Source organism: Oryza brachyantha, chromosome 1 (genome assembly GCF_000231095.2).
Source record: "Oryza brachyantha chromosome 1, ObraRS2, whole genome shotgun sequence".
Taxonomy (NCBI): Eukaryota; Viridiplantae; Streptophyta; class Magnoliopsida; order Poales; family Poaceae; genus Oryza; species Oryza brachyantha.
In genome coordinates this window covers 20,716,743-20,729,848 of record NC_023163.2, presented here as the reverse complement: position 1 = coordinate 20,729,848, position 13,106 = coordinate 20,716,743, and the positions used below count along the sequence as shown (strand labels likewise).

At 38.3% G+C, this 13,106-nt stretch overlaps 1 protein-coding gene across 1 annotated transcript; it reads left to right on the top strand.

Annotated features, from left to right (window-relative positions):
• The first annotated feature begins 3,672 nt into the window (after positions 1-3,672).
• On the top strand, positions 3,673-9,368 carry LOC102703629 (tubby-like F-box protein 1). Its single transcript, XM_015843738.2, has 4 exons — positions 3,673-4,058; positions 4,910-4,997; positions 6,470-6,599; positions 8,352-9,368. The coding sequence occupies exons 1-4, from the start codon at positions 3,741-3,743 to the stop codon at positions 8,908-8,910; spliced, it is 1,095 nt and encodes a 364-aa protein (XP_015699224.2). The 5' UTR covers positions 3,673-3,740; the 3' UTR covers positions 8,911-9,368.
• Positions 9,369-13,106: the final 3,738 nt, after the last annotated feature.

Here is a 13,106-nt window from a genome sequence, read left to right as displayed (position 1 = left end):
ATAAATAAATGATATATTTTATACTAGAAAGTTCTATATAGAAGATTATTCAAAAAAATCAAATATATTTTTAATTTTTTAATGTTTCAGCCATGATTAATCATATGTTTATCATATTTCTTATTTTGTGTGAGCCTAATCAGCTAATTCTACCTATAAAAATAACAAACCCTTAATAATGTTAACTTTTGGACTTATGCGGTTAAAAGGACACGGATTTTCATTTAGTTTTTATGATTTATTTTCTCATTAAATATACTATAATATAAGTATTTTTTACATTTATATATTGTTTTAATCAAGATGAACATATATATATATATATATATATATATATATATATATATATATATACACACTATTATCATCGTTTATACTTCTTTGAAAATGAGCTGTGGTGGTGAGAGCAAGTCTGTCACTGCTCACCACCAACTATCTATTTATTTTAGAAAAAGAAGTATATAAGAGCATTGATCTCACATGTCAATACCATAAATCAACTCTCTGCTTTTTGTGCAAATGAATATAGTTAATAAATATATATGCATCAATTAGGAGATGATATATGGTGAAATTTATGTCTCTAAACTTGTATGCATGTGTCATCTAGATCCCTGAACTCTCAAAATGCATTTTTACGTCCCCAAACTTGTCCGGGGATGTCATATAGGTCCAACGAGTTCTAACCCGCTCCATCTGTTGACGTGGCATGCCACAGTGGCCTACGTGTTGATGGTGTCACATGGGTCCCACATGTCAGTTTCTCTCTCTCCTTATTCTTTTCTCTCCCTTCTCGTAGGAGCCACCGTGGCATGGCAAGTCAGCAGATGGAGCGGGTTAGAGCTCGTTGGATCTATATGACACCCTCGGACAAGTTCGGGGACCTAAAAATGCATTTTAAGAGTTCAGGGACCTAGATGATACATGCATACAAGTTTAAGGACCAACGACCGTTGGTGCACTTCACTCTTATAATAATAACATGTTATACTAGTTTTAAACATAAAATCCCTCTACAGTGCACGGAAGTATATTAGAGAAACGTAAGACGTACCGTATAGAAATGGTATATGCATTTGCTCCCAGTATTTTTGGGACAGGTCGGAAGAGAAACAGATAGAAACTTTCAGGAAGTTTATAAATGTATCCGTCAGAGTTCAGAACAGTAACTGTTTGGAGCATAGACCTATTTTCATTTTTCTTTTCTTCGGAAGAAAATTAACGCTCAAATTCTGCAAGGGGCTATAGACTGCAAATTCTTCTCCATCTGAATATTAATCATGTAACATTTTTATTTAAGATTTTACAAATAATTAAGGATGAATAAGAATTACATACATGATACACGCACCCATTTTAAGAGTATTGTATAGTGTGCACCTTACAAATAACAGATAAAGAATCATGCAACCTCTATTGATATGTGCGCTGCAATTTTCATACATGTACCGTGTCACTAGTAAAAGGGACAAAAATGTTTATACAACATCTGAAAAAATATTTTCACAAATATTTTCTAGTGTAAGTTTGCTTATTTTATTTTTAAATAGATTCACATATTTATGTACAGTTATTACATTAATCTACTTATTTTATGCCATGAATCTTGCAATAGAACATGTTCAGTCTGATCCAAGTCCTATCCCATCATGGACGGTTTTCACACTACCTATGATTTAAATAACCGAGATCTATTTAATTTTTAGACTTTGACTATAGTAATTTTTTCTAAAAGTTACCAACATATATTTAAAAACGATGTCATGTTATTAATAAAGAACAGAGTGAATTTCACAAACTATAGGTTTTGAGACACTCATAACACAAAACCCTAGTTTTTACAATTTGTTTCAAGTAACCAGATATTTTGGGTAAAATGTTTTACAAAACCGCACATCCATTACCTAAATGATTTGTTTGGCTATTGCACTTATACATAATATATGTATAAAAATATGTTAAATTTTCTAACACTGGTCACTTTCTAAATAAACATCGGTTACCAGTTATATATTTTGGCTTTATGTAATTTGTTTGCTGATATCAAGTTTTGCATTCCATCATAAATTGAGTGAGTTAGGATGGAAATAGAGTAGAGGTTATAGGCATGCGTATTTTTACAGTGACTCTATCCTTGTCAATATTATTTATTATAGTGAAATAGAACTATTAAATCAGAGGTTTCGTGAAATATTTTGTCTTAAACCTATGGTTCCTTGGAAGAATTTACAAAAATTAGAGTTCTATGCTATGGATGCCACAAAACCTATACGTGAGCTTTTAGCCGTTAAACTTGAAACAATAATATTAAAACTGAACATAGATAGAGTATTCTTTGACTAAATACTAGAAATAAGCATATATAATATCATGTAGACGTGTGCTAGAATATACACGTAGGTGTATAGGCATAACTCAATAGAGATTTTTTTTAAAAAAAATTGTGAATCTTTTATGTTATTTTATTAATTTTAAAACTAAAATCCATAAAAATTATTATCAAATCAAATATTTTAACATCAGTATATGCTAACGTAACGACACAAACTTCTAGTAAACATGCCAATGTAGCAACGTCAGGCCAAATGCGCGAACAAAGGTTTGGATTGGAATAATTTTTGGTGTGTTTAGTTTTCAAAAAAATAAAATACAAAGTAAAATAATCATACACCCGGCACGTATTTATAAAAAATCTACTTTTAAAGGAAATATATATTTCAATAAATACTTCACCCATCAGGAATATCTGCGCACGCTGAAAACGACATGTTTTTTGTAACCATGATGCGTAAGAAAAGGCGAGGAATTTAAGCCCTAAAAAGTTTTCTAAAAGCATCACATCGAATCTTTAAATATCTCAATAAAGAATAAAATATAGATAAAACAAAAAACTAATTAAACAGTTATATAATAAATCTTGAGATGAATCTTTTGAGCATAACTAGTCCATGATTAGCTATAAGTGCTACCGTAAACTATATGTGCTAATGACGGATTAATTAGGCTCAAAAGATTTGTCTCGCGGTTTATAGGCTAGCCGTGAAATTTGTTTTTTTAATCGTATGCTAAAACCACTTCTAATATTCAATCAAAGCATCCCAACAGCTCATCTATCCCCTCTATCTTAAAAATATCTTAAAAATAGAGGATGAAGACTATAAATTAAGCTTCAATAGAATGGCTATTCTATCCTTTATTTTTATATATCATCTATATTAGAAGATATCAAGAGATATAGGATAGATATAAGATGTCATATCTAGACTTGGTGTGGTCACAGTGCTTGTCTGCTAGATCCACTTTTCCAGACAAGTACCCCGTTCCTCTCCCATCGCCGGACGCGGTTTTCCAGTACAAGTGTTTAGTTTGTAAATTTTTTTTAAAAACATCATATTAAATTTTTGGATAATATTAAACGTAGTCTAATTACAAAATAAATTATAGATTCCGGTTGGAAACCGCGAAACGAATTTTTTGAGCCTAATTAATCCGGTATTAGCACACGTTGGTTACTGTAGCACTTATGGCTAATTATTTTTTAATTAGGCTTAAAAAATTTGTCTTAAGATTTTTCTGTAACTGTACCATTAGTTTTTTAATTTATCTATATTTAATGTTTTATTTAGATATCGAAAAATTTGATGTGATGTTTTTTTAAAAAAAATAGGAACAAGGCCAAAGAGAAAGAGGCCCGCGAACCAGTGGAGGGGCGGTACACTGGTTGTGGGGGACGGGACGAGATGCCTCGGGAGACGACGACGCCGCCGGCGGCGGCTGAGCGCGGAGAGGTGCCCGAGGTGGTGGAGATGGAAGCGGGGGAGGGGGAGGACGGGCAGGCGGAGGCGGAGGACCAGGAGGAGAGGTGGGCGCGGCTGCTGCCGGAGCTGATGTCCGAGGTGGTGCGGCGCGTGGAGGCGTCCGGCGGCGAGCGGTGGCCGGCGCGGAAGGACGTGGTCTCCTGCGCGTGCGTGTGCCGGCGGTGGCGGGACGCCGCCGTCGCCGTCGTGCGCCCGCCCGCGGAGTCCGGCAAGATCACCTTCCCGTCCTCGCTCAAGCAGGTGAGAGAGGGGAGATGGCCTTCTGCTAGGGCTCCTGTCCGTTCGATTGGTGGTGGTATCGGCCGCCGATTCGATGTAGTATGGTGCTGGCGAGTGGAAATCTCTGTTATCTCGATGCTTTTTTAGGAGATGTCGTTCAGAGATGCGATTTTTATGTCTCTGGTTGGTGATTTGGAGAGGGTTCTATGCTTTTGAGCTCCAAATTTGTGGCCTGCGTGCTTTAGGTCCCATCTGTTCTCGCCATGGGATGCTGAGATTGCTTAATCACGCGATTTTTAGATGATTATTTAATTTTTTAGATTTACAAATTTACTTTTTGAGCCCCGATGTTATTTTTTTAATAGGTAATCCTAGCTTATTTTGTTGGAGTTAACTTCCAGTCGGTTTTGACAATATTTTTTTTTACCAGTGTCCGTGGATTTAACCTAAAACTATGTCCCAGTTTTTGGCTTAGAGCAACTAAATTTGATTTAGCTAGAACAGTGGATGATTTGAATATGAAACTTGTCCGTTTGATGGCTCTGGCGAAATCAACGGCAGTTAGTAATCTTATGCCTCTGGCTATAGATTTGATGTTACGACCAGATTTCAATTTCCAGCCTATATCCAGCTTTACTAGTTTGTAGCTATTAAATCATGTCCCACAGAGAGTGATTTTACTTATAAATTGGAGTTTAGTGGCAGAAATTCCCCAGGAGATGAGTACCATAGTTTTGTATGAGCGATTCGTCTATGCAGGATTCTGATTGCAGCCTTGCAGAAGTTTCTTTGGCGGAGGAATATCGTAGTTTTGATACTCAGCATTTGCATGCACATTCATCGGAGCTCTTACACCAACTTTTGTCAAGCAGCCAGGCCCAAGGGAGTTCCCGATGCAATGTTTTATTAAGCGGAATAAGAAGAACTCTACGTTCTACCTCTACCTTGGATTGACAAGTGGTAAGTGTACTGTGGACGTGATGTGATATGAGAACTGCCTTGACTCTCATACTTATTTCGTGTTGCATATGCGCAGACATGAATGCATTTAGATAATCAGTCTGATTTGCCATCTCAATGTAAGGCATGTGACATGCTGTTTTACGATTGCTGTCGGGTTTTGTTTTTCTTGGAATTTGTTACTATGTACTTGTCTGTTGGCTAACACTTGATCCCATCAGTAGTCAATTTTTTTGCTCTTAGATTTAGCTCAAATTCATTGTGGCTTTAATTGGAGATGCGCCACTTGTTTCTCATAGTTAATGGCTTGATGCTAACCTATCAATTTTTGGCATGAGCAGCCCCGTACACATTTACTTTCTGGCATTCAAATAATTGCTACTTTCTAGATTCAAATTATATATTGAACCAGCAGAAATGCACAATACGTTTGCATTCTAGGCCACGTAATATTTTACATTTTTGGCATAATTGGTATGAGATGGTGGGAGGATAAGGTGGAAACTTGGAATGCTTAATGAATTAGAAGCTACAGCATTTTACACGAATTATGAACTAACAGTCTCATTGTTTGGGTTTTCTGTGGAAAAGGCAAACAGCATGGTTGTGTTCTTTTCACCTGATTATTCTCAGATTTTTCCTCCGCTTTTGCACGCTCGCTTTCCGAACTACTAAATGTTACATTCTTGTTTTAAAAAAAGTTTCTATATGGAAGTTCATCTTACTACAATTCTAAAATAGAATTTTTTTCATCTTACTACAATTCTAAAATAGAATTTTAACTTTGTAGTAGCTAATTCCATTATTTACACCATTAAATAGCTATTACAAAATTAGATCATCTTTAATCTTCAGCTGGAAAATAACACAACCATATTTTCAAACGAAAAATAATTTGTGCAGAAAAACTTTTATATACATGTTCTTGATGATCTAAAAGCAAAGGCTGAAAAATAAACTATGATAAAAAAACCCAAATCAACTCTAAATTTCAGGTTGAAAATTCAAATTTTGGCTTGTAAGCATAAGCAGAAGTGAAAAGATGAGGCCCTGCATATTGTTTTCATACACGGTGCTCTTTTTTTTGTGGATTGGCTGGTTTAGCATAATTGTTGAAGGGTTTAGCTGAATTACACCAAGGTCATAATATCCTCAAAATGGTGATTAGGGTGACTCCATGTATCATTACGTCTCATGGCCTGATTAGTTGCTTTAATTCAAGTCTCTTTCTTCAATTGACAATCGGATCCAACAGCATTCAAAATATGTATCTAGATGCGGCAATTTTCTCAAGTCCATACACTCAACTGTCCAGGTGTAACATTTGCAGCTGTTCTTTTTAAAAAAGAAGGGGCATTCTGTCAGTTACACCATATATTTTTCCTTCTGATATTTGTACCAACTGCAATGTCATATGGCCTATTTCACCATCAAATATGATTGATGATTAATATATATTGTCTGTCTTGTAGCAACTGTGGATAAAGGGAAGTTCCTCATGGCGGCTAGAAGGTTTAGGCGTGGTCCCCATACAGAGTACATCGTATCCCTTGATGCTGATGACCTTTCACAAGGAAGCAATGCATACATGGGGAAACTGAGGTGAGGTTCAATGTGGCTGCAGAGCTCACTCTAACCTTTCATGCATATTCTGTGATTGATTCTGCTCAGTGCTAACAAATTGGTTGAAGTAATATATTTACAATCAGGGAGCATGCTAATCCACTAAAAATATGTATTTAACAGATTTTTTTTTCATTTGGGTACACAGACCACAAGACAATATAAGCCTTCTGAGTTCCAATTAGTATCTGTTTCTTGTTATATTATTTTTCAATAAGGTACTAGCCTGTTTTATAGTTTAAATATACTATTGTAAGATTAAACCCATTAAAATGGTGGCATGCTGTAATTCCCCAAGGTCTGAACTGGCTTGTATCTATAATTTAACTCCATTTTGGATAGAGTGCACACTCACACCTAGGGATGAAAATGGTTTGGAATCTTTCCGGATTCTGGATCAGTTTTCAGAAACGGAAATCGTCAGTCGGAATTTTTTTGGAATTTATCGGAAACGGAAACGGATTTGGAATTTTATCTCGGAAATGGATACGGTAAGGGCACTATCCGCCGGAAATCGGAACCGGTCGGAAACTTTTTGGAACTTTTCTCGGAAACTTTCTAGAATTTTTCTCGGAATTTTTCTGCAGGCCTATATGACATAAATCCACAATATCAGCCCAAATAGCCCATCCCACTTTTGCAAGATAGGCTTAAGTCCTTAATCAAAACATATATATGAACACTTTACTTTGTACAACTTGTATGATGCACACTTTATTTTATAATATGATATGTGATCTTCTGTAATAATCCGCGTGATTTGCTCTTTACTATAATAATTTGTAAATGATAGCCTATATTTGGTATTTAGACAATCATTAACAAAGTGACCTATGAACTTGGTTGTAATGATAAAAAGTGGTATGGTTAGTTCTAATGTTTAAAATTTTTGATCTATTGTTTTAGAAAAAAAATTAAAAACTCGGTTTGAGAGTTTTCATATTGTGATAAATTTCCGTCACAGTATCCGTTCCGATTCGAATTTGCTCCGTTTTCGCATTCGATAATATTCGATTCCGTTTTTGTATTCGAGATTTCCGATTTCGATTTCGATTCCGAAAAAGATATGAAAACGGAAACGGTAAAGGTGGTTTCCGTCCGTTTCCGAGCCGTTTTCATCCCTACCCACACCAACTCACACATTTGTCCTTGATGTGTACAAGCCTACGAGGGTTTAGTTGATGGCTTGATGCCTTGTTCTTTTTTTTTTTTTTACTTTTGAGGGACGATGCCTTGGACCTAGTAAGCCTTCACAAGTAGGTTTTGGCAAAGCCCATGTCTTGGCCCATCCTAAGTTTGACCTTGATTGTGGTTTGCAATAATAACATTCAACATGAATCATATCCCTTGCAATTGACTTCAGTACTTCCATTTTATCCTCGCAGATTGCACCTAAACTGCTGAATGCTTCTAGTTTGTCTTAGCCTTTGCTCTTTCGGAGTTTGCAGGCTTTTCAGTTTTTATATTTTCTCTTCCTTTATTTGTGGTCAAAAGTATTTCACTTATTTCCTTGCAATAGATTGCTGTGCAAGTGTCACAGCAGTTCCCTCGCCAAACTCGTATTGAGTCAGCATTTCACTGTCCTAGGTTAGGTATATGGCCTTATTTGATTTGATTCCCTTTGTGGTGTGAACAGCTTGGACTGACTAGGTATCTGTTGTATTTTTGTGCTTTTATTATATTTTTGTTCTCTTAATTTTTATTCATTGGTATTATTATGCTTTTGTTTAGATCTGATTTTTGGGGGACAAACTTCAAAATATATGATAGCAAGCCACCATATGATGGTGCTAAAGCATCAAGTAGTCGATCCAGTCGGCGCTTTGGAAGTAGAAGGATAAGTCCCCAAGTGTCAGCGGGCAACTATGAAGTTGGACAGGTTTCCTACAAATACAACCTGCTCAAATCCAGAGGTCCTAGGAGAATGTATTGTGCACTTGAGTGCCCTTCAACTCAAGAGACATGGGAAAACTGTCTAAAGACAAAGTTCAGAAAACCCACCGGGAGCACAGTTCTAAGAAACAAAGCTCCCCGCTGGCATGAGCACTTGCAGTGCTGGTGCTTGAATTTCCATGGGCGGGTAACAGTTGCATCCGTCAAGAATTTCCAACTGGTTGCTGCCGCGGACCCCAATGACCCTTCTAGCTCCAAGGATGAGGAAACAGTTCTGCTGCAGTTCGGTAAGGTTGATGACAATATATTCACGATGGATTACCGGCAGCCTCTCTCAGCATTTCAAGCCTTTGCTATCAGCCTCAGCAGCTTTGGTACCAAGCTAGCTTGTGAATAGCAAACACAGTTTGATGTCTTCATATTGCCATCTGGTTGTGGTTGTGGGTGCATGCCGTTCTGGTTGCCGGCTTTTTTTCTTCTTTTCTTCTTTTCCTTTTTCGTCTGGATATCAAAGTGATATTCGTATCATGTTCTTGTGCGAGGAATGTGCCATTTTACCAAATGGATTTAGCTCCAAGAAGGAAATTGTGCTGTATAAATCATTTGCTTTTAAGAAAAGCAGAAGGCGGTCTGGTTGTACATATGTTCTTGATGAAGTGATGATACCTTCCCTTTTGGCTGGACTTGAACTCGGGACTTGTTTGCCGAGACTGGGAAAGATTAAGCTTACTTCTGTCTGTGTATTATGTAATCTTGCGTATAGGCTCTTGGGGATAAGCTTTGCCTGTAAATTTCTCAAGAACTCGTTTTGCCGTTTAATATAAGCCTGGCAAGGCTGGCACCATCAGCTATTCAGCTACATAAGCGTTGAGTAGGAAGATCTTGAAGGAGCAGGCAAGCAGCTCCAATCTGTGACTGTGAACAGTACTTCTACTCCTGAATGTTACTCTAGATTACATATCTGAACTAAGGCCTTGTTTAGTTTGCAAACAAATTTTGTAAAAACATCACATTAAGTTTTTTGACACACATTTAAAGTATTAAACGTAGTCTAATCTATACTAATATAAAAAGGAGAAGTTATAATTTTTTATGACCACACCAACAAATGTACACAGAATTTACTTGATTCATTTTTCACCGTTAGATTTACGTATCCAATGGTCCAGGATGATCTAAAACAACTTTCTCCTGTAATCCTACATAGGATACACCCCCTGACTACTCCACCAAAATCGCCCCTGACTCCTCCTCTAACTCCACCAAAATCGCCCCCAACTCCACCAAAATCACGACGCTCTTCCGGACGCTAGCAAGCCGCCTAGCGCAAGCCGCCATCGTAGCCCGGCACAAGCTGCCATTGGCCCGCTCTTCTCGCCAACCACGGTACTGCTGCCTGCCCCCCATTGATTGGCGATTGCCCCCAACCTCTGACCAGCCGGCGCCCACCTCTGGCGCCCCAACGCAGGTTGCCGCCGCCGCTTCCCGCTATCGTCCGCCCCACTCTGACCGGCTGGCACACACCTTCGATGCCCCAGTGCAGGCCATCGCCACCGTGACCGCTCTCTCGACCGGCGCCGGCACCAAAAATTTCTTTGTTTTGGTTGGATCTCTTCCTCTTCCATTTTACTATTTAATTTTATCTTAAACAATTAGCAACAGGTTCTTATTTGACTGTAGATTCACTTTATATATAGTAGGTTCATAGACATGAAATGTTTAAGGATAAATATTGTGGAAGGTGCATTGCATGTGCACGATTACTAGTTATAGAACAAATTTTAGATTTCGCCCGAAAACCGCGAGACGAATCTTTTGAGTCTAATTAATCCGTCATTAGCATATATTGGTTACTGTAGTATTTATGCCTAATCACGTCCTAATTAGACTCAAAAGATTCGTCTCACAATTTCTCCCATAACTATGTAACTAGTTTTAATGTTCATATATATTTAATGCTTTATTTAGATGTCCAAAAATTCATGTAATATTTTCGGGAAAAGTTTTTAGAACTAAAAATGGCCGAATAAAAGCCAAGTCTGAAATTATGCATCGTGAGATGTGAAACGTTTGGCGAGACCTGTACTACTACTATTTGCGAACAAATAAGCACTGTACTGGTGAATTGGTGATTGCAGACAGAGAGAATACTACTACTAGTCAACTGAATTTGTGGTTTTAGTCCCATGTAGGAGCCAGAAGTCCAGCATGCATGCTTGGAACGGTAGGCTATTTCCACACAACATGAAAGCGACGAGAGATGTCAAGTGACGAGCTTATGGCCATCCCCGCACAGCATTACTTTTCCAAGTCAGCGTGGAGAGAGCGCAAACACGTCACACCCAGGATCAAAATCTCACCCCCAAGATGTGGAAGAAGAAGTTTCAGGGAAAAAAGGCAACAAGAAATTGGAGAATTAACAGGAAAGGTGTTCAGATCATCGGTTTCGTCACCATCATCACGGATCCTATCATTCTGTCGGTAAAGATCAAACAAAAAGGTGCTGCGCTACCTATACAGAGTGCATCGGAGCTATTGCTCGCAGGTGATCAGTCAGTGGTGGTGCTGGCCTTCCCGACCTCCGCCTCCAGCGTCTCCATCTGCTGCTCCAGCCACCTGAGCCTCTGGTTCAGGCTGTCCAGCCTCTTCCGCGCCGCCTCATCTGCAAGAACGCACCCAATTAAAAAGAATCGAATTCTTAATAAGCATCCATGATCAAGCCATTGATTGCAAAATAATGCTTTGGGTACTGATCGATCGCTAGCTTAACATGCCAGCCACCAACAACACAGGGGAAGCTCGGATCGGTGGTCAGCTGGCTGTACCTAGCTGCGCGACGAACTGCGACATGGCCGCCACCTCCTGCCCGCCGCCGTCGGCGACGACGGTGGTGGTGAGCCCGGCCTGCAGCGGCGGCGCCAGCCGCGGGTCCTCCGCGTGGGGTGGCAGCTTCGCCGCCGCCGCCGACGACGACGGCGTTCCCAATCTCTTCCTCCCGAGCATGGGTCGCTCACTCGCTGCGCCGGTGCTAAGCTGCTGATGCTGCTATGCTAGCTAACTGCCCCTGCCCTGATGAATGGATTGAACCGGAGCGCGGAGGAAGGAGACGTGCCCGATCCAGGCGGCTAAGCTGAGGCCTGCCGCTTATGTAGGCGCGGCGCGGAGGTCAGACTTGGACGAGGGGTTGGGCTCACGTGTGGCGCGAGGTGTGGGGTTGGGGCTCGATCGCGAGCGCGGTCAACAGACAACCGTACAGCCGGGGTGACTTGACTTCGATCGGGCAGCTCGTCCGGACACCACCGCTGCCCCTTTTTTTTTTCTTAGTTTTATGTTTATAAATAAAAATAAAATTTTTTAATTTTTAATTTATAGTTAATTTTATGGTTTTTTACCGAGTTTTATTTCACCGACTTGGCTCTTATATCGTCAGGAATAAATACGTATATAAAAGTTTTACTCAAATTATTTTTTATCTGTAAATACTCTGTTTGACTTTTTTTTCTCCATCGAAAAGCTAAAAAATCACTCCTAAGATGAAACGCTAGAAATAGTAGTAATACATCTGTGTCATATTGTAACATTTTATAACATTTGATAGATTTATTCCTTGAGAAATGTATATAATTTGTATGTATATGTCTAGATTAATTAACATCGATATAAATGTACTATACTGTGAAACAGATGACGTATTATTTTATTATATTTTTGAAAATTATTGAATTTTTTTTATGAATTCAATTATTTAGTGTCAACTTTAATATAACGCTTGAAAAATTAGAAAAAATAAATTTGACAAAAGGTAACCATCGATAAGTATATTATTATTATATTAATTTCGGAAATTGTATCAATATGTTTGGACAATTTCTGTACCAATTTCGTCCTATACACAACCAAACTAACTCAAATTGATGGTCTACACGCCTTGTGTGGCAATGTGGGGCGAGTCTACCGGAGTAATATTCACGCGAATAAATTTATATACCATAAAGTTTATATATACAAAATTTTTTATAATTTATGTGTATGTATAAAAGTTTATACCTACAAAGTTTATGTAAAGAAAAATCATACAGAGAAATAAATTTGTAGCATATAAATATTTAATAAAAATATATACATAAAATATATAATCTTAGAAATATATATATATATATAATAACAAATTATAAAAAATGTATATATATATAATCTGTATATATAGAAATTCATATATACAGACTTTACGTGTACGAAGTATTCACGTAAGCTAACGGACACGTGAATGTTCATCTGTTAGCCTCTTTTCAGCTTCTGTGCGGATGTGCGACTGTGTGAGGGGGATCGACCGTCGAATGATTCTCGTGAGTAGACGGATTACGGATAACCGTTGCGCGCGAGATTCTCCGTTCTTTGCACGTAACCGCCGGTCGAAAGGGACCACCGATCCGTGCCACACACGTGAACGGACACACAGGGGCGTGACGTGCGTAACGCCGGATCCTCAGGGTTTACCTTACAGGTTTCAGCGTCTCCATTATTATTGCTAATGTTTTACTTTCTAAAAATTTATATTGAGTTTGTCTAAAAAATATTAGATATAAAATTTAC